Source organism: Pan paniscus, chromosome 3 (genome assembly GCF_029289425.2).
Source record: "Pan paniscus chromosome 3, NHGRI_mPanPan1-v2.0_pri, whole genome shotgun sequence".
NCBI classification, from domain to species: domain Eukaryota; kingdom Metazoa; phylum Chordata; class Mammalia; order Primates; family Hominidae; genus Pan; species Pan paniscus.
Genome location: NC_073252.2, coordinates 41780335 through 41801735, shown reverse-complemented (window position 1 = coordinate 41801735; position 21401 = coordinate 41780335). Strand labels below are relative to the sequence as shown.

General features: G+C 38.6%; 1 protein-coding gene across 12 annotated transcripts in view; it reads right to left on the bottom strand.

Moving 5' to 3' along the window:
* LIMCH1 (LIM and calponin homology domains 1) overlaps positions 1-21401 on the bottom strand; it is a 339570-nt gene that overhangs the window by 83168 nt on the left and 235001 nt on the right. For 8 of the 12 annotated variants that reach the window (XM_024928494.4, XM_034958502.4, XM_034958506.4 and 5 more), the window contains exons 4-7: positions 17969-18075; positions 13094-13124; positions 10978-11088; positions 3336-3531 (exon numbers count right to left, since the gene is read on the bottom strand). In XM_024928494.4, coding sequence (XP_024784262.3) covers positions 3336-3531; positions 10978-11088; positions 13094-13124; positions 17969-18075 — 445 coding nt within the window. Of the gene's footprint in view, positions 1-3335; positions 3532-3902; positions 4421-10977; positions 11089-13093; positions 13125-17968; positions 18076-21401 lie in introns of those variants that run through there. The other 4 variants (XM_034958513.3, XM_034958516.3, XM_034958511.3 and 1 more) reach the window with 3 other exon arrangements.

Genomic DNA, 21401 nt, shown 5'->3' with positions numbered 1-21401 from the left:
GGTGAATGTCTTAGACACTTCAAGAAATATTAGCCTTGCAAATGCTCCAGGACAGAGTAGCTCAGTTGAAAGAAGTATAGGTTTATGGATTTAGAGACCAGGGTCTAAAATTTCAGCTCTACCATCTACTAGCTGTGTGACCCTGGGATACTTAAATCTTCTATACTTCAAGGTCCTCATGGGATACATGGAGGTGATAATACAGGTATCGCATGTTGTCGCAAGAATTAAATGAGATGACATAAAGCACCTAGGAGGTGGCCGGCCCAGTATACCCTTGGGAAATGTCAGAGTCTTCTTTTGAGGCTGACACCTCAAAAGTTTTGACTTCACTTCTCCCTGTGAACATGGAAATCTACTAAGGTGGCTTCTCCATTTATGTCCAGAGTTAGGAGAATGTAATCTAGCATGTTATGATGATGTTCTTTATTTTATTATTATTATTATTATTATTATTATTATTTTTGAGATGGAGTTTCGCTCTTGTTGTCCAGTCTGGAGTGCAATGGCGTGATCTCAGCTCACTGCAACCTCCACCTCCCAGGTTCAAGTGATTCTCCTGCCTCAGCCTCCTGAGTAGCTGGAATTACAGGCGCCCGCCACCATGCCCAGCTAATTTTTTGTATTTTTAGTAGAGATGGGGTTTCACCAAGTTGGCCAGGCTGGTCTTGAACTCCTGACCTCAGGTGATCCACTCACCTTGGCCTCCTGAAGTGCTGGGATTACTTTTTTTTAATGTATCTTTGCCGTACACACTCCCAAACCTTCGCTTTTTAATCTTCCTCTAGCACTTTGATTTCTCTCATTACTTGTTTCCCTCCCTCAGCACATCTTTGATATAAAACATTAGACTGTTCATTTAACCTAATGCATATTTACAAAATATGTTCTTAATTTTGAAAACATCTGGGTAGAGGGTTCTGTTATTTCCTCTTCAATGAAGCCTATTAAGTGGACTCATAAGAGATGCTATTAATGCTGGGGGAGAAATTGGGCACCTGTCTAGCAAGACAGATTGGTTGAATCAACCCTGGGATCTACAGCATCCTACCAGGTAGCTCTGTGTCCAACCCACAGAATCATGATGCTTCTCATGAGTATGGCCTTTGATTATCTTTATTGAATGGATTAGTGGGAGTGGATAATAATAAAATGAAAGATGTCTATATTGGCCCAACATAGAGTTGAATAATTTCATGGTAAGATATTCCCCAATTGATTGTGAGTCCTAGGAAATAAATTCTCCAGACTTAAAACAAGTTTTTTCAAATTTGGAAGTGTTTATTAGGACTAGCAATCTTCTTAATCAGCACCATTTAAAAACCTACTATAAACGCTTATGAAACCCAACATCTATTTGGCTAAAATTATACTACATTTTAAATGGCAGATTAATAAATGTGTTGTTTTTCTTTAAGAATCTCATTAGGTCTTGATTAGTTTACAAGAACATAAGCCTTAAGGTATTGGGTTGATTGGTAAAATCTGTGTATAAGAAGCTCTTTCATGGATGGTGTTTGTGAAGCTCTAATTTCATGTTTTTTTGGATGGAGAAAACATTCATAAAAACACTCTAGCTTATCAATTTTAATTGCTGCAAACGAAATTGTACTTCATACATATTAGTATAATATTAGTAATCACCACCTCCAATCCCTTCAAGATGTGATTCGTTTAAACTCTGAACCCCCCAAAGCTGGTAATGATAAATAATGATAATCTACATTACCAGTTAAGAAAAACACAGGATGAAGAAAATGCAATAACTTAAAACAACTAATCAAAATAATATGTATGAAATCGTTTGGTTAAGACATGTTTTGGAAAAGTAAATCTACTCTTTGGTTATGTTAAAGCTCAGTTAGATAGTGAACTTGGTATTTAACTTCTAATAGTGTGGGGGGCACTTAAAATGACATATAACATTTTAGAAACGCTTTGCAAGAGGCTCACAATGCACCCTGGAATTCTTTAGGAGTCACATACTATGTGGCCCCAAGGTTAAACTATTTGCTGGAAAGTTTAAGTCCTAAACAAAAGCACTAGTTGCAGCCATTCCAGAATAAAACATCTATTAGGCAAAGAGAAAGAAGTGTGGGTAAATTAAGCTTAAGAGCATAGATTCTGCATTCACACTTCTTAAAGCTAGCATTGTTATGCTACTTTCTGACAGTGATTTTTTTGTAACTTGTAAATGTTGAGATGATTACTTAACTTTTCAAAGGCTCATTGGTGAAAGTAAGGATAAGCAGTGTGTCACAGCTCTGTGGGAGTGCTCAATGAGATACTGAGTGAGTATCTCTAAAATCTCAGCTGAGGACTAAATGAGATACTGTGTACCAAGGAATTAACTTAGATCCTGGACACATTAAATAGTCAAGTATTTTCATAACAGAATTTTATAGCTGGAAGGGATCTTTTAGCTACAAAAGATAATTCTGATCTCAGAGTAGGCTTAAGATATATTAGCTAGATATAGCAGCATCAACCAAGCAATACATGGAAAAAAGAAACAATTTAAAAATTCCCTACCAGCCCTCATGTTTTTCTGCAAGTTTATATATGTAGAACATGTAGAACCAAACCATCTTTCCTTCTAAAAGTACAAAGGTACAAGATAAGTAAGACAAATGGCTTCTGAAAAATAGGCATTATGTGTATATCAAGTTACACGATTACACATTTTTGTAATGAAAAATGATCATTTCTTCCAAGTGATATGAACCCCATAGGGTTTAAATCAATCCCAGCTTCAGAACAAGCAGGCAGCCTGGGTTGTGCACTATACATTAACGGCCACCTGCATCGTGCTAGCTATACCAGTCAGGTATCATAAGCATCAAACAGATTGCCAAAAAACATGCCAATTAAAGTTGCACAATCCCAGGCTTCAGAACTTTGTAAGTGTGTGCAGTTCATTTCCAGTTTACTGGAAGTTGATCCATTTTCTCTTATATAGTGTGGTACTCACTCAAACATTTAGCTTCCTCATGCCCAGAGTATATAAACCTCCAGCACACTTTATGAGCTAATGGTCTGCACAGTGTCTTGATTCACTGAGTCCAAGGGAGGAATGATGTAACACATTTTCCAATAGAAGATATACTCACTGAGGCAGTGCTCAAATAAACTCCTGGCAAAGCCAACCAAAATTCTAAGGACCATGAAAAACAACATTCAAAGACTTCTTTTTTCTGCCAGTTTATAGAATTACTAAGTTCCAGCAAGGTGGATATGGAGCCTGCTTTCCCAGTGCCCATCCCTCTGCCAGGCGCAGTGCAGCCCCTGCAAATGTTTAATTCCAAGATGGATAGTTTATTAAGACTCCAACCTACCATCGCTGCTTCCCCTGAGGACTACATCTGGTGAAGGCGTCTGCCGAGAGCGAGAGCCAAAGGAATCCAGGCTGTCGAAGGAATCATCTCTGCCGTGGCGAGGAGGAGAGAGGGAGTCGCTGCGCTCGGAATCCCAGCAGTCGATGTAGCCACTGTCTCGGATACTGCGTTTAGGACTTTCAATGTCATCAGTCTCCTGTCAAAAAAGAAAATGAAAGGGTTACAGACATAATTCTAGCCTACACTATCAGGAAGATGGGTCTCCAGTGGTCTCCAAAAAAACCCCGCATATCACATCAGAATGGAAAGGTTGTGGAAACCAGTTACAGGATCAATCATCTTTGAAAAGTCACTGCTCTGTTCCTGGAGCCTCCTTTGCTGCAACTTTCCCAATCAGAAAATCATGCACAACTTTTTTTTTTAAAAATCCCCAAATAACTCATATTCCCTAGGTTTAAAAAAAAAAAAAAGAGAGTAGAGAAAGAATTAGAAGAAAGGATCACAAAGTTTGGATTCACAACAGTACAATGATAGTTCAAAACAAAAACGAAAAACCAAAACCTTAACCTTGACTTGTCTTTCGGAATCCATAACTGCATGTCTGTCCTGGGAATGAGCCCCTGGTTTAGCTGTGCAACTTTTGCTCCTGTTTATACTATCTGGCAAATACAGGCAACATTTGTCTTTGCTGCAGAATCAGTTCTGTAAAATCCTGGAGCAGCACGCGTTCATCTCCTGCTACCTTGAAGGGAAATTCCTGCTCGAAAGGGAGCTGTCTTTCTGAGGCAAAAAGTTAAAAAAAAAAAAAAAGGCAATGAAAAATATGCAAAACGCTTTTCCTGATGCCTCAGAAGAATCCAGGCATGCTCTCGCTCTCAGCCAGCTCTTGGCGCTGGGGGAGCTGAAAGCACTTGTGGCTGACCCACATGTTCAGAGCAGGGAGAACAATGGCTGTCTTTGACAGCCTGTGATTATAAATTCTTTCCAGCACAAGCAGCACATACTAAAACACTGAAACTCCAGCAGAAGAAAGGTCAGTCAAAGCCATCCTCACCCTCGTATTATAATAAAAGCCTTGTTCCCGCCAGTGTCTTAGCATTAATTACAATAGTCCAGGCTGACTAAAACAAAAATAACTCTGGTCACTCAAAGATAAACCTCAATTTAATATCATCCAGACTGTCGCTTAAAATTAGGACTGTGGATAACACTGGCAGAGAGGCATGTTCTCATCCGCAAAGACTGGAATGCCACACTGCAGATTCCCTGGGATGCTCGCGAAAGTCCCCTCTGCATTCCCAATAGAAAGGAAAAATAAATATTCTTCATGTTAGCAGTTTTGGAAACTGGTCTAAACTGTCTAGGATGCCCACGGGAGCCAATGCCTTTGCAGGAAGTGCCTTTGCTGGCTGCTTCTATCAATTATATCCTGAGCCTCTGACATACTCCGCAGCAGGAGGCCCTTTGGGGGGGACAGAGTGGCTGTAATTTACAAGACACACACAGCTTTGCATCAAGAGAAGGGAGTGGGCAAGAGGACAAGGGCAGGACTGAGAGGAGCACCCTGCAGCCTCCAGACAGAGGACTGATTAATGCCCTGAAGAATAGGTTGTCAAATGGCCTGGGTGAGTAGAGCCGGCAGGACCCTCCAGAGGAAGGCAGAAATTCCAGTTATGGAAATTAAGGTAGCTTACTCTTAGGTCAAAAGTTAACCAGGATTTGAACAAAAGCCAGGCCTGACTAGCTGAAAAAGGAAGAACTCATGACTCACTGAAAATTATAGACCCAAATTGGATATGGTTTCATATTTAATTTCTTTGGAAATGCAAGTAATTATCTTGGATTATTTACCTACTGAGAATAGGCCAAATGGCTAAAAAACAAAGGTCACTTTTATTGAACACTTATTATGTGTCTGCAGCTACACTTGATGCTTTTTGCATGTTATGTTATTTAATCCTCACAACCACTCATCCTAAAACATGGTTAGCATTATCCCTATTTTACAGAAGAGAAAAATAAGAATCAGAGAGGTTAAGTAACTTGACTGAGGTCACACAGTTAGTGGCAAAGCTGTGATTCTAACACAGGACTCTGTCTCCAAATCCCAAACGGTACAGCTGAAAATATTTGATCATCTTTGGTACAGTTACAGTTCCACCATCAGCATCTTCTCTACTACTAGACACTTACTGCCTCCTTATTCTGTAGATGATGCTAACCTGGATTATGACCCTCAGCTAAATGCTATTATGACTAGATCACAAAACTATAAATATAGTTATGTGTTGCTGAATGACAGGGATATGTCATTAGGTGATTTCATTGTTGTGCAAACATCACAGTGTGTACTCACACAAACCTAGATGGCCAATCCTACTACACACCTAGACTATATGTACAGCTCATTGTTCCTATGCTGCAAAGCTGTACAGCATGTGACTGTACTGAATACTGTAGGTAACTGCAACACAATGGTATTTGTGCATCTACACATACCTAAACATAGAAAACATACTGTAAAATGTGCTACAGATTGAGTCTCCGTTATCCAAATGCTTGGGACCAAAAGCTTTCAGGATTTGACTTTTTTGGATTTGGAAATATCTGCATTACACTTACCAGTTCAGCATCATCCCAAATCCGAAAATCCAAAATCCAAAATGTTCCAGTGAGCACTTCCTTTCAGAGTCACGTCTTTGCTCAAAAGTTTTGGATTTTGGAGCATTTCGGATTTCAGATTTTCAGATTAGGGATATTCAACTTGAATTTTAATTTTCTTGTATATGCTGTCCACTGTTGACTGAAATGTTATATGAAGCATGATTAGTGCAAGAGAGAAGGAGTTTAGGGTAATGGTTAAGAGAATGGTCTCCGAATACCGACTGGCTGGGTTTAACTATTGGCTCCACCCCTTGCCAGCTGTGACCTCAGGCAAGTTATTTCATTTCTCCAGACCTCAGTTTTCTCATCTGTAAAATGGGACTAATAATAATGCCTGTCTCACAGAGTTGCTGGGAGGGTTAAATGTGTTCATATATGGAAAGTATTCAGAAAAATGCCTATTACAGAACAAGTACTCTAAAAGTGTCAGCTATAGTTATAATTACTACAATTTATTCTCTCAAATGGGTAAATTTCAATATATACAAATCATAAAACATTTATAAATGTAGCTAAGGACACAACTTTCTACACATCCTGACACTCCTCTATCTCTCTCTTCATTTATATCCCATGTCTAGATGTCTTGAGCCTAATTTACCATCAGGGAAGGCAGACACTCAGGGAGGCGGACCGCTGGTCACATCTGGAAATGACACAGCTACAAGTTCCTTGGTGCAGCCATTACACAACTGGACTTTCAAGAAAATAATATCAGAAAGGCTCCCCACAGGCCCAAATGTCTTCCCCACCCTCACCCTACAAACCATAGGAGAAGAAAGGAGAAAGTCAACATGCCTCTTGGAGCGTTAGTTGCTTTCTCACAGATAGTTATGGGAAGGAAAAACAGAGAGGCCGTTATATTCATGGCTGTGTAGAAAGCCAAGAATCAAACCTTGGACCAAGTGCAAGAGCTGGGAGCTGAATGGCATGGCCAGTTTGAACAGTGAAAACCAGGCCACCCAGGGCTGTGCTTGGCCAAGCTCGTCCCGAGGAAGCTCAGGGTGAAGTGACAGGCTGGCTCTTCAGCCAGAAATAAAAATGAGGATATCAGCTGGATGGACAATTCTATTGGTTCCCATCAAGTCACCATATATCATTTTCTGGTCACTTAAAGTGAAGCTTCTGATGGCGAGCAGAAGATATAAACCAACAGAGACTAGCACATCTACATTCTCCTTTCTTGGGCTCTAATTAACATTGTCTCTGCTTTTCATCTAGAATCTCAGTCCCTTGTGCTAACTGCTACTGAGTTATTCTAGTTAAAGTATGTTAATGAAGGGGTGAGAACTACTAGCTTCATGAAATTTTGGGATTATTTTACTCATCTTCCTCCTATCCCCCTTTCTCAGACATAACAAGAACCAGCTAGGACTGGTGGATGACTTAACAGTTTCTGAGAAACTCCAGATGCTTCTCTTTTACCGCTCAACATTTTCTGCTCCCTTTGTGATTTGTAAGGTGGCTCACCCTGATCTAGAGGGCTTTAGGGTTCTACTTTTCCAGCCTGCTCAGCCACTCTCCACCCACCACCCCCTGGTTGTGGAAGCTGTTCATTCCACAAATATCTACTGAGCATCTTCTGTGTGACAGGCACTGTTCTAGTTCACAACATTCCAGAAAAATCAACAAATACCCTGTCTTCATGGGTCTTAAATTCCAGTAGAGAAGACAAAAAATACACAGAAAAACACAAATGAATACAAAGTTGGATGATAAGTATCATGAAAAAAAAAAAACATAAAGTGGGTTGAGGGACTAGAAATTGAGATGGTTGCTCTTTTAGGCAGAGATCTTGCATCTGCTTGCCCACCATGCTCCCTCCCTTTTTCCCTTTCTTCCTGTAATACCCCTCACCCCCTGAAACAGGAGTAGCCTGGGCCAGTCATGGTATCACTTGCCCCTGATCACAGTGACTGCTTCAGGAATAAGGTCCACATGGGGCCAGGGTACATTACTAGGAATTTTTTACACCTGGGGCCAGGGGAAAGCATTCCCTTGCTTTTCTGGGCAAGGAGCTAGAAGCAAGTAATCCTGGGGATGATACTGGCCACGCTCCCTGTTACAAGGGAATGTTTGCCTATAGGAAGAAATAATGAGTTTAAGGAGAGATAAGAGATGAGAGAAAGATCCTGAAATCTCCAGGGCCACCCTCGTCCCCATGGGTGTCCCTTCAATCTTAATATTCTTGTAGTAAATCCTCTTTGTTCAGCTGAAGTGCCACTTCCTTTGGAAGGACTTTTCTGACATATCCAGTCTCAGTGAAAGGCCACTGTCACTGTGATGTTAGAGATCCTTTAAAAAAAAAAATACAGCAGTAGCAGCAATCTATGAATACCTACTACATGCCAGACTTTACGCCAAGGGCTCTACCTGGGTCACCTTTACTATAGAACTTAACAAGTTGCACCCTAGTGAATCATTTTTATGCACATTTCACCCACTAGAAAAATGAATATAAAAATTTGTGGATAATCTCCTTTGTGAAAGAAAAAACACTAATTTCAAATTTATTTCAGCCTGCATATGTGCAGAAGAGATTACAGTTGTCCCTCAATATCTGCTCTCCTAACAAAAATGCCTACAGTTTTTAGCTGAAATAAAGTCTACTTTCCCCAAGTCTTTGCTTGCAGCTAGGTATGGATGCATGACCAAGTTCAAGTCTGTAAGATGTAGCTATGTGTGTAGTGTGTAATTTCCCAGAGGTGTGTTTAAAGGGAGAGCATGGAATCTTCTCCCCGCCATTCCTCCCTTTTCTTGGCTGAATGTGGACATGATGGCTAAAGCCTGAACAACCATCTTGGATCAGCAGGTGAACAGCCATGGGTTGAGGTTGTTGGTACAAAAAGACAAAGAAGCTTGGGCCTTCTGTTGGTGAAAAGACATGGAACCCCACATCAGCCCTGGACTGCTCATGTCCATGTCTCATTTATGTGAATTAGAAATAAAATTGTTGTCTTATTTTATCTGTTATTTTGAGGCTTTTGTGTTTCCCAGCTGAACCCGATCCTAACTGACAAAATGAGATTATATATATTACATATAAAACTAGTATTTCCAGGTGCTCAGATAGTCCAGTGAAGTTCAAGTCATTTTCTCTCTAGATGGAGATATGGCAGTATCATGGCTGGCCATTTTTGCTAAGAGTCATGTATCCAGGGATACTACTTACTCCACCATGTCCTGTGATGTTACCTACATTCAACAAAAAGGGTAACAGCTGTTAACAACAGGTCATTTTACAGCAGTTGAAGAAACTAACTGTAGAAAGAGAAGCTAGGAGAGTTGAAGAAACCAATAGCTGCTCAGATTCTACAGGAGCTGGACTAGTAGTAAGAAATGTCAATCATGAGAATAAATCAGATTCCAACAGGATCTAGCAGGGGAACTGTGAGACAGAGCTTGATGACCCATCTATTATTATTCAGTCCAAATTTAATATAAAAACAATAAACATTTAGACTTCTCAAATCCAGACTGGATGTTAGATGAGAAATTAAAGGGCAAATAAGAGGTGAGACTGAGAAGCAATGAGTTGTGCTTCATTGTGTGTCTGTGTTTATTTAATTTTTAAAGGAATTCAGCTTAAAGTACCTTGTGTATGTGCGTTATGACCAATATGAAAGCTTTGGCCATTTATAAATACATGAGCCAGACTGGCCTTAGCCAAATGTGAAGAACTATCAGGACCATTAGCTTTAATTTAAGGAAAGGAAAATAAATATTTAGAAAATTGGAACCAATTCTTGGCTTTCAGTATTAAAAAAAAATTGCAAGGAACTGAATGTTTCTAGTTCATTTATTTTGCATACTAGAGAAATGAGGAAGAGTAAGGCCTCAATTATTTGTCCTCTAATGTGGATTTTATCCAAAATGCCTGGAGGTGCTGGGTGCGGTGGCTCACACTTGCAATCTCAGCACTTTGGGAGGCCAAGGTGGGTGGATCACCTGAGGTCAGGAGTTCAAGACCAGCCTGACCAACATGGTGAAACCCTGTCTCCATTAAAATACAAAAATTAGCCAGGCTTAGTGGTGGCTGCCTATAATCCCAGCCACTCGGGAGGCTGAGGCAGGAGAATCACTTGAATCTGGGAGGCGGACGTTGCAGTCAGCTGAGATTGCGCCACTGCACTCCAGCCTGGGCGACACAGCAAGAATCCATCTCAAAAAAATAAAATAATTTAAAAAGTACATGGAGGTCCATTATAAATAAGTCTTACCTGTACACTAAGGTGGGTTGGGAGGGCCTCTCCTGGGTAACACTATGTACTAGCCATTTGTATGAGTTGTATATTGCTCGACCTTCAGATGAAACATTCAGGCAAGTAGTACACATGAAACATTCAACTGTTTCCTTGGCAAATCCCTACCTTAGGTCAGTCTTTTCTATACTCAAAGAAACAAATGAAGCTTTTAACAATGTATGAAATGTTTTCCAAATTCCTATGTCATTCAAAAACAGTGGCCATAACATGCACATGTTAGAGGAGAATGCATTTAATGTATCCCGCCTTGTCCAGAGTGTATGCCAAGGTAAGAGCTTGGCTCACGTTACCTCACCCACATCAAGGCCCCAGTGGGTAAGCAAAATGCCCTTTAGCACAAAAGTGCAGAGCGAGTCTTCATTTTTGCATAATACTGCATTGTTTAATTCAAGCATTATTCCCCCCAAGAAAACAAGCACTGAGCATCTTGGCATACAAAGGCATATACTGACAGATTGAATTTGCTCTTTTGGAATTAAAAAGTTGGATGGAGCTCAGAACTCCTGTTCTCTGAAGGGTATGAAAGTGCAGGTAGGTGTGACATGCATGAGGCAAAGATGTCATTGGTAAGACAAGTGATGATTTCCTTGAGTGCATATCTTTGGCTCATACCATTCCACAACCCAGTACTCTAGTAATCTTAAAAACAAGCAAATGTGTAGTTTTCCCACCTTGTCTAACGCTTATGGGATAAAGAAGAAAAGCCAAGTTACCTTTCGCATCTGAGCCAACAATCCTTCAAACTCCTTCAGGTTTAGTGTCGTTCCGCTGTAGGATGTGCAGCTGTTTGCTGCTTTTCCCAGCCAGTAAATGGTAACTAATACCTGTGGAACAAAATGCACAAGAGCAGATTTTTCCCTCAAGAATGACGTTTAAACTAAGGAGTCAATAATGCACCACTAACAGGAAGGCAGGAAGGAAAGAGCTGATTTACATCGATTTTAAAAAACCACCACCCATGAGGTATCCATTAAATGTAAAATCACTTTAATAAGAACCCAATGCCATGTCAGGCAACACAAACATGCTTCAGTAGTTAAAACGACTCCAGTGTTAGGGAAAGTTAGGTAGTGAGGAAATGATCTCTAAGACAGCAAGAAGGAAAAATGAATCCACCCACATTATCTTTTATGTAGTGAAGGTTTCACAATTAGGCAGCAAAATTTTTCAAAAATGCTTTGGAATCTTTATCCAGAGAAGCAATGAAAGAGACTGTCAATTCCTTTTGAGAAAGGTGCTTTTGAAGGCCCATAATTTCTACTTGTGGGCACAGAGGTTCTGCTAAGGCCAATGGCAGAAAAAAAATAAAATCCCAAACAAGTGATAAAGGTTAATTAGTGGTTCCCAGCACAGGATCAACATAATATATCTAATTAAAGTCAAAAGAAAGCAGTGTCATGAAGAATATGATCTGCAGATACCTAGCTTTGGGGTATAGTTAGATTCCCATTAATCTGAGATGGGAAATTTTGAGCCTTGACAAGGCTTGCTACCAATTAAACAACCTTGGATATTTAAGAATGTCTATGAGTATTCAATGGTCTGAAGCTACGGTCCCAAGTTAATTTTGTTCTGTATTTCCAAAGAAATTGTCCACAAAAGCAAATCCTCTTTACATTCACTTCCCATGAAACCCAGCAGAGTCAGCTGAAGATGAGCTCCTTCACACTGAATTACAAGTATCTGAGGCCCATGTAGAAGCTAAGATGAGTATTTTCTTTTCACACTCTGTCTTATCGCTTCAGCCAGTCTGGGAAGTACTTCTACTTGGTGCCTCCTTCTACTTGGTAGGCCAGAAAATGTTTCGGACAACATGGTATAGCTACATGAGTCCAGCTGGCGACAGACCCAAAATATGGTTATGTGCACTGATGCTAAGAGGTGATTCTGTTTTCTACCTCTGTGGGAAAATTTTACTTCATGAATCCCTCGAAACTTCCAGAACATCCTTTTGAACTGATTGCTTACAAATAAATTTCCAGAGATTCAAATGTCAGGACATTAACTAGGACCATAAAATAACTAATGTGTGCTGAGAGTATGAGGCTATCTTAAAAGGTATAACGGGGGAATGGAAAATAGACTGTTGTGTTTTAGGTTAAAGGTTTTCTGATTTGTTTAAAATTTTATGATGAAAAATTGCGTATACCTCTAGTTTTATAAAGGAGGAAAAAGAAGATAAGAATGAAAATGCCAATCAAATATAATAGCACCTAGGGAAACTTTTTTAAAAAGAGGCTTCAGCCAATTTTAAAATTTTAGATGCAGAATGTGACTTCTTTCATTCCTCAATCTAAACTGAAAATGAAACAGCACTAACATACTTGCCTTTTGAAAATAAGATCTACAAAAAGTTCATTTGGGCAAGTACTAATGAAAGTGCAAAAGATTAAAAGGAGAACAAAATACATAGAGTATAGGCCCATGGCAGTCAACACTATTCATATTGTGCAGATCTTACCCTACAACAATTTGCCAAACTGCTTAATTTAATAATCCCATCTGTGCCTACAAATGGAAAGGGGCTAATGTTAGTATTGAGCCTGATCATTTTGTGTTTAAGAAACTGAATCATAAACAGAGTACAAGCTTTCACTTGTTTATTTCTGGATTGAGCACTTATCTAAATAAAGAGAACCACCACCACCCCAGCCCAACACATACACAATTTACTATTTTTATTTCTATCATGGTCATTAACTATTCTATGAAATACACATATACTTTTTTCTAAGGACTTTTTCCAGCAAGGCATATGAGAAACACTGAATTAGCTAAATTTTACACTTGAACCATCAAAGACACAAGTTTGGAAGTTAAAACACTTACATTTTTCAGCTTCCTATTATAATCAAGGCTCCTAGTCATGAAAAGGGAAAAGAAAATATTGTCAGAATAGCAGATTCTAAATTGTGACCTTTCCTTAAATGCCACTAAGATGTACTTGAAGCTAACATATATAATGAAATCAGAAGAATGTATTATTTTTTAAGGCTTAAGTTTTGTGATTTCGGGCACTGAATAAAATTACTTAGGAAACAAAATGTAGAAGGACAAGGTGGGATTAAAGTTCCACAGTACGCTATAAAAAGATGATGCTTTATAATTTCTGGAAATAGAAAAAGTCCGATCAGAACTGGGACTATTCATAGTTGTGTTCTCAAAGATTAACCACAGAAGATTCTGCCTTGATTATAGACCACTATCAAACTGAAATCCGAATGCACTTCCAAAATCTTCATGCAAGTATTTTTAACACAGGTCTAAAACCTTATTTAATTAGACAGACCTGAAAATATGTGTACAAGAAGCAATCCTATCCAAATATTTGTTGTTTTCTGCTCTGGACATAAATTAGCATTGGGAATAAGCCATAAGCAGGAAAATATGCCTGTTATGTTCAAATATACACACATGCATGCTCAAATATGCACCCATGTTTACTCTCTAACTATAAACAAAAAACCTACTTCGAAATATTCATACAATGAAATAAGACTTCCTGCAAAATTATTTCAAAGTTTTTTTAACACGTCAACAAATAAACACTAGAAAAAACAAACTGCACTTCTTTTTTCCACAGTAACTTCGGTGAGGGGGAAGGGAGTGTAAGACTATCATATAAACCAGTCAAGAATTCCTGAAAGTATTTAGCCCCTGATTACTTCATTGCAGCATACACTGACCTAAAGTACATATTAATGAATAAGTGGACCATTTTAAGTCCATTGAAATTTGAAGAAATAGAAAACAAGTAGTATACCATGGAAATAAACCCATCAACAAGGATGTAGATTGAAAGAAGCATTAGTCCAGTTTGGATTTGATTTAAAAAATGTTTTCATGTTTCTGTTTTTAATAGGAAAAAAAATGGGATGTCCTTATCTGCTTGGATATCTGCTAGGGTTTGTTGTTGTTGTTGTTGTTGTTTTGAGACTGAGCCTCACTCTGTCGCCTGGCTGGAGTGTAGTGGTGTGATCTCGTTTCACTGCAACCTACACCTCCCAGGTTCAAGCGATTCTCCTGCCTCAGCCTCCCGAATAGCTGGGACTACAGGCACGTGCCACCACGACCAGCTAATTTTTGTATTTTTAGTAGAAATGGGGTTTCACCATGTTGGTCTCCATCTCCTGACCTTGTGATCTGCCCGCCTTGGCCTCCCAATCTGCTAGGGTTTTTAATTTAAGAAAGAAACCAGATTTTTAAAAATCTATAAAAGATTTGAAACTTTTATGGAAAACAAATTAAGAATAGGGAACATAAAGCTTTTTCTGCATTGATGATAAAAGTTCACTAAGACTGTAACCCAGTGCTAAAAATTATGCTTGGTACATAGTAGAAGCTCGCAAAATATTTGTTGAATGACTCCCACCTATTATGTGGAAATACTTCCAAATTTTGACAGAGACACTCGGGAGCAATCCAGAGCCTGCGTACGTTTCATCAGTTGCTTTGATTCCTTGGAATAATACTTGCTGTGTGCCTGTCTAGATTACACTTTCATTTCCCATCAAGGTTGTCTGGCATCCATTACAGGTAGAGTTCACTAAATTACACATGCAGTAATCACTTGCAGGCTTTTCCTCTTTTTTTTTTTTTTTTTTTTTTGGTCTACTCAAGTTTCTTCTAAAAGAAAACACACACACACACACACACACCACACAAGAAAAACTGCCTATCATGAAAGCTAAATGAAAGAGTATTTTCTGAAACAAAACTTCCAGAAAACCATCCAAAGCTCTTCTGTGGGATCTATCCCTATACCTTACTGCTTCTGCTAGTAATTGGTGGCAATGGGGTGCTCCTCTCTGTGTCTACAGATGTCCTGCTCAACTCTTAGAGGGACAACAGAGAAATATAGCAGTTCTACTTTAACTACCTTAGTTTACAAAATCTGCATATGTTACAAGCATTCCCTGCACAGTGCCAAATTAAACCAGCATCACTTATCAAAAATACATGAAATCCGATAGTTTATTCCATACTCTATTCCTTACTAAAACCAGAAACAACTTTCTACGTACTGTAAGTGAATTTATAGCATCATTTTAAGATAAAATTCTTTATGTTCTTTGAAATACTCATACAGTAAAATGTTTTTTCTCTATAATGATTCTGAGTTCAACATCCTACCCTGCTTGTGGACTGCCACGCCCACCACACATGTCCTTACACATTATCCTTCAACCACACCAGTTACTTTTCTTTCTTTTAAACATGAAGCTTGTCATTCCTCTTCCCCTGACTTTGTACCTGCTCTTTCTCTGTCCTGAATGCCCCACAGACCTTCCCACAGCCTGTTCTTCCTTCCTATTTGTGTCTCAGCCCCCAGTTAGTGCTCAGCTGAAATGCCAGCACTTCAGAGAAGCCACCCTCAACCACCTCCGGACTGGCCACTGTCTTTTGCTTATCACTCCATTTTATTTTCTTCTCAGCACTTATCACTTCCTGCAATGATCTTCTTTGTTTACTTCTTTGCTTCTCATTTCCTGACACTGGATTGTAAACTCCACATGAGCAGAAGACCTTGGCTATCTGAGTTCATTCTATTTCTCTAGTGATGAAAAGTATCTAACACACAGAAGCTGCTCAGCAAACATTTGTTGAATGAATGAATGAAAAATGCCAGGGTCATGGGGGAATGTGATGGCAAAGTATTGCCTAAAGAAAATAAGAGTACCCAAGTGAAGGAAACATTAAAAAGAAAATGAGGAGAAGAAATACAAAAGGAGAGATAGATGGAAAGACGGGATTAAAAAGGGAGGGAAGGCAGAAGGAAGAAAAGGAGACAGAAAAACAGACGGAACAATCAACAGGAAAACAAAAAGATGGTACAGTAACTAAGAAGGGACTGTATCCATGTGTCACTTGCCTAAGTGACATTTTCCCCTTTAGATTTCTTTCCATACCTTGATTTAAATCTCTTTTTTTTTACAAGTCAGTTGTTCCATCTTCCCATATCTGCACTGAGCAAGCTTGACCCAGAATCATACAAGATGGAATATTCCATCCAGTTTCAATTTTTAGATGAATACATGGGGCCTGCTGAAGAAGGGAGCTTAACCAGGGCTTCAGATCTAGTGAGCAGCAGACCTAGGGCTAGATCCTCATTTTCCTGATGCCCAGTTTTTTGTAGATAAGCAATAAAGGTGATACGAGTTTTGAATTTTTAAAACCAGTCAGGCTCAGAATTCTGGTTTAGTAACATACTGATTTAAAGTGGCTCTAAAAAAAAATGAATGCAGCTGCAGACACTTTCAAAGTGACCTTTCCTTCACCCTCCAAGCAATGTGTGTGTGACTAATTATTACCTACGAAGCTGCACAGTTACTATTGTTTCTGGTCACTTGCCACCCGGGTGAAACTATGAATGGGAGATGAGGCAGAACCTAAAACAATTTCCTAAAGTGAACAATGGTTTATAGAGGATAGATTTAAGTACAATAATAAATGGGGCATGTGATGACCAAGATGAGGTTTAGTGCGGTTTCCATATTCAAATATCCTGATTTTTATTCTGTTATTTTTTCGCTTAGCTAAAATTTTTCCAAGAGAAGTTTTAAAGAATGGCATATTGACAACAGAAAAGTACTTTTAGATAATAGATCACTACTAACTCTCCCATATTCCCAGTCATGAATCACAAAATCCAATATAAACCCCAAATTTTATTTTATCCAGTAGTTCTCATTTTTTCCCTATTTTTCCTCATCCTTTTTAAAAAATAAAAAATCAAGCAAATAGTATAAAACCAAATAGTACAAAAAATCAAGCAAATAGTATAAAATCAAATGTATAAAAATCAAGCAAATATAGTATAAAAATCAAGCAAATAGTATAAAATCAAGCAAATGGTATAAAATTAACAGCCCTGAATTTGGCTTCTATCCCTTTTCTGTTCCTTCATGATAAAATGACTCCAAAAACAATCAAAAGAAGAAAAGTTACCAATTCACAGACCCTATCTATGTAACTATGTTTATTATTCAGGCATATCCATGTCAAACATCGTTTGGCTAAAGTGGAAAATGTTTTATATGAAATCAGTAGGATCTAAAGAACTTCTAAACTACAGGAAAGTTATCTCTGCCATCTCATACCCTGGTCACAAGCTATTTCTTTACACAAAGTACATTGCTGTCTCTTTTATTGTGACATTCTGCTCCAAGAATTATTTGGCCCAAACAGGGCTCATTAAGTAGATATAGTCAAAGTGCTAATGATCCATCTTCAAAGAACTTGATCACTGACACATATGAGAAGACAGTTACAAATGTAAATGAAGAAGCAAGTTCTCCATAATCTAATGCTTTCTTTGTATAACAGAGTTCAGATCTGTTTACCTTCCAAGAGCCTACTCAAATGTTCAATTGGTGCCAATAAAGTTTTTTGTCTAACACACTGATTCTGTGCCTATTTCTTTCTTGCCTCTCTGTTAATCTTTACTTAACATTTTTCTCCTCTTCAAAATTCAAACTCTATATGCAAGAATTTTGCATTCAAAAAATGATGTTTGATCAGAATGAAAGCTATGCACAGAGGGAAAGTCAATGTGAGTTGTTTTGAAAGTTGATTTTTACCTTCACATTCTTATTTTATTAAGCATAACCAATTCTCTGTCTCTTAGAACTTACAACATCATCACACAATTGCAAATCAAACTATAAAGGAGTTTCCCTTAAACATAAATCACGCTTTACTTACTTGACTGTTACTCTGTTGGATGTATCCTGGAGGTCACTCGGGTCAAAAAGTTGAGATTCTTTAAGGCCGAGCTCTTTACAACCTCTCAAGAATAAGATAATATTGTCCTAGAAGGAAAAAAAGAAATATAAGTCTATATTATCTTAGATTATCTTTATGAACCAGCCCCTCCCACGTTGCTGTAGGGATACTGGTCACTAAGGCAGCTATGGTCAGGTCTAAATCATAGCTTGCATAACAAATCATACTTTGTTAGGAAATGCCAGATAAACAGACACTTCAAACCTCCAAACCCACAACCATGCCAGATTCATTTTTTCCCGTTAGCTTGACACATTTGTATAAAACTGCAAGTAAAATGCCATTAAAAAGGAAAACTTAGCATTGTTAGGGGGAACTGTACTCAAAAACAGGTATTCCTTATTGCTTCTTTGTCCATGTCTTGTTGCCTAGAATCTGGTTGAAATTGATTTCTTTTCTTTTCTTTCTTTTTTTTTAAAAAAGGTTTTTCATCTTTAGCAAGTTTTTCTTCTTAATTGATCTTCTAAAATATATTCTTTAGATGTATTTTACATCCTTTAGGGATTTTGACTAGTTATACTTCTTTGTGGATTATAAACTGAGTTAAATGCAAGAAAAAAATCTAGACTTAATCGAAATGAGAAAAAAGGACAGGGAAAGCTTTTAAAATACTAATGCAAAAGACTGTCAAGAAAGTGAAATTTTCTCTAGCAGATACAAATTTACTTTGAATTGGCAGGCACCAATGACAATTAAGGAGGGGTCTGTCTTCATCTATTTTAAGTCACTAAGTACAAACAAATGCTTCTGAAAGGGATTGCAAATTGTGGGTCATCCTTTTGGAACTCCAGGGTATTAGTCAAGAAGTTTACCAGCTACAAGTCTCTAACTGTTCTCTTCCTAAAAGACTTTTGAAGGTGCTAACTGACCCCATCAGTTAGTGAAAACTACAGGATAGGGAATGTCAGCTCCAGAAGCCAGACTGATGTGAATCCATCTGAATGCTGTGAGAATGATGCTACAAAAATCTGAAATGATGGTGGTGATTACAGAATCACATATTCACCCACGTGCAATTCAACTTAGTGAACAGAGAATATTTCCAGTTACCCAGTTTGCAGTCAGGATTCTAAGATAAACCCCAAGAATCCTGCCCCAATGTACACACCTCTTCTTGAGTGCAAGTGAAATCTGTGAATATGATGGGCTATAACTCTGTGATATGTCACTAGCAAGTTGACTTGGAGTTAATCAAAAGAAAGATTATCTGATTGGGCCTGACCTAATCAGGGAAACTCTTAGAAGGTGAGGTCAGAATTCATGCTGGCCATGAATTCTATAGCTGCAAGGAGATGAATTCTGTTAACAACCACATGAGCTTGGAAGGAGCTTGGAAGATGTTCAGATAGGATCTCAGCCCACACTAACACTTTAGTTTCAGTCCTGCAGGACCCTGAGCTAAAAATCCAGTTACACCATGTCCAGACTGCTAACATTCAGAAAATGAGAGATAACCATTGGTGTTAAAGACATTAGGTTTTATGCAGTAATAAAAAAATTAATACATCCAGGCTCAAAATAACAACAAGAACAATAGCAATAAGTTGCTAACCTTTCTATAGCCCTTATTATTCACCATGCATTATTCCAAGAACTTTACATATATTCACTCATTTAATTCCTGTACAACTTTATGAAAAATTTTGACAGATGAGTGATCTAAGGCACAGAACAATTAAGCAAATTGTCCAAGATCACACAGCCCCCAAAGGATGGAGGTGCAAAACAACATGTCTTATATGAGGAACTGAAGCATAAAATCTGAGGCCAGCACCAAAGGAAGATGAGGCTATGCAGGTAGAGGCTGATCATAGACGCCTCGAAGGCCATAGAAGACAAGTTGCAGAATGTCACAGGGGGGCTATATCTGAGAAGTGAAAACCCAGATCTATGGTGGAAGGAGATTGTTGCAGGTGGGGTTGAGGGGAGGTAGACGGTGTGAAGGAAGTACTAAAAAGGAAGAAGATGGGAGACAGGGAGAACAATGACGAGTTACTACAACTTTATTTTCCCCCAGTGAGGGTGGCTTCATCCCAGGATGTTTTCTTTCTGGGTAAAGCCTAGGTCTTTTTTCAGCAGGCAAGAGATGCCATTGTTCACAAGACCTCTTGGAGGCTGACAGTGAGCTAGCTGCTCAAAGTCTGAAGTCACCTACACCCTCACCAGTTTCTCCTTCGGTTACTTTCCACATTTTTAAATTATCAAATGTAAGAGTTCCCTCCCATCCCCTGAGTTTTGCAGTTTTCCACTTTCTTGGCCATATATGTTTCATTGATTGACACTGTCCTAGGTAGAAAAGAAAGGGAAAGAAAGCAAGGATTGAAAAAAGTGGTGATACAGAGTCCATTTTAAAGGACCCAGATTTTCTAGTTGTGCATTGATCATCCTGTCGCTGAATTTAAATATAACATCTTTCTTTCCAAAACACTTATTTTGTCCCAATATTTCAGTTACTTGAAATAAATCGTTTTCAATCCTTTTTTCTAGTTAACTTTGTTATCACACAGACATATCAGTTTATCACTGATTTTAGCTATGCAAACCATGCCAGTCTTACTTGCTTCCAGACTTGTCTTTACTCAGTACTCAGACTTCCAATTTGGGTCACATCATTTTCCAGAGACAGCAAAATCTTCTCCCTGGAATTTTGCTTTTCTTATTGCCAGTGGAAGAAGTACATGTGGATGTTCATTTGGTACGTTTACATGTAAATGATCGGTTAGAAAAATGGTAGAAAAAGAAGGAATAAAAGTCACATACTTTACTATTACTGGAATATTTATGAGCACGTATGGAGATAAAAATTAGTACAATAAAGTATTGCTGAAAAGTGGAAAAATACTTTGTCAATATGAGAATCAAAGCTTGCTGGTGAACTTTTTTTTTTTTTTTTTTGAGATGGAGTCTCACTCTGTCACCCAGGCTGGAGTGCAGTGTGCAATCTCGGCTCACTTCAGCCTCCACCTCCTAGGTTCAAGCGATTCTACTGCCTCAGCCTCCTGAGTAGCTGGGACCACAGGCATGAGCCACCATGCCTGGCTAATTTCTGTATTTTTAGTAGAGATGAAGTTTCACTATGTTGGCCAGGCTGGTCTCGAGCTCAAGTGATCTGCCCACCTTGGCCCTGCAACGTGCTGGGATTACAGGCATGAGCCACCATGCCCAGTTGATGAATTCTTTTTTAGAAGGCTTTAAAAAATTTACTCATTATTCTTAAGAAAATAGGTTAAAGATTGGTGAAGGCTGTAGATATCAGACCATTATGGTGAATTATGTGGGGCACTTAATAATATAAACTAAACATTTATAGCTTACACTCTTCAAGCATTTGCCATCTAGCTACCAGGTCTGT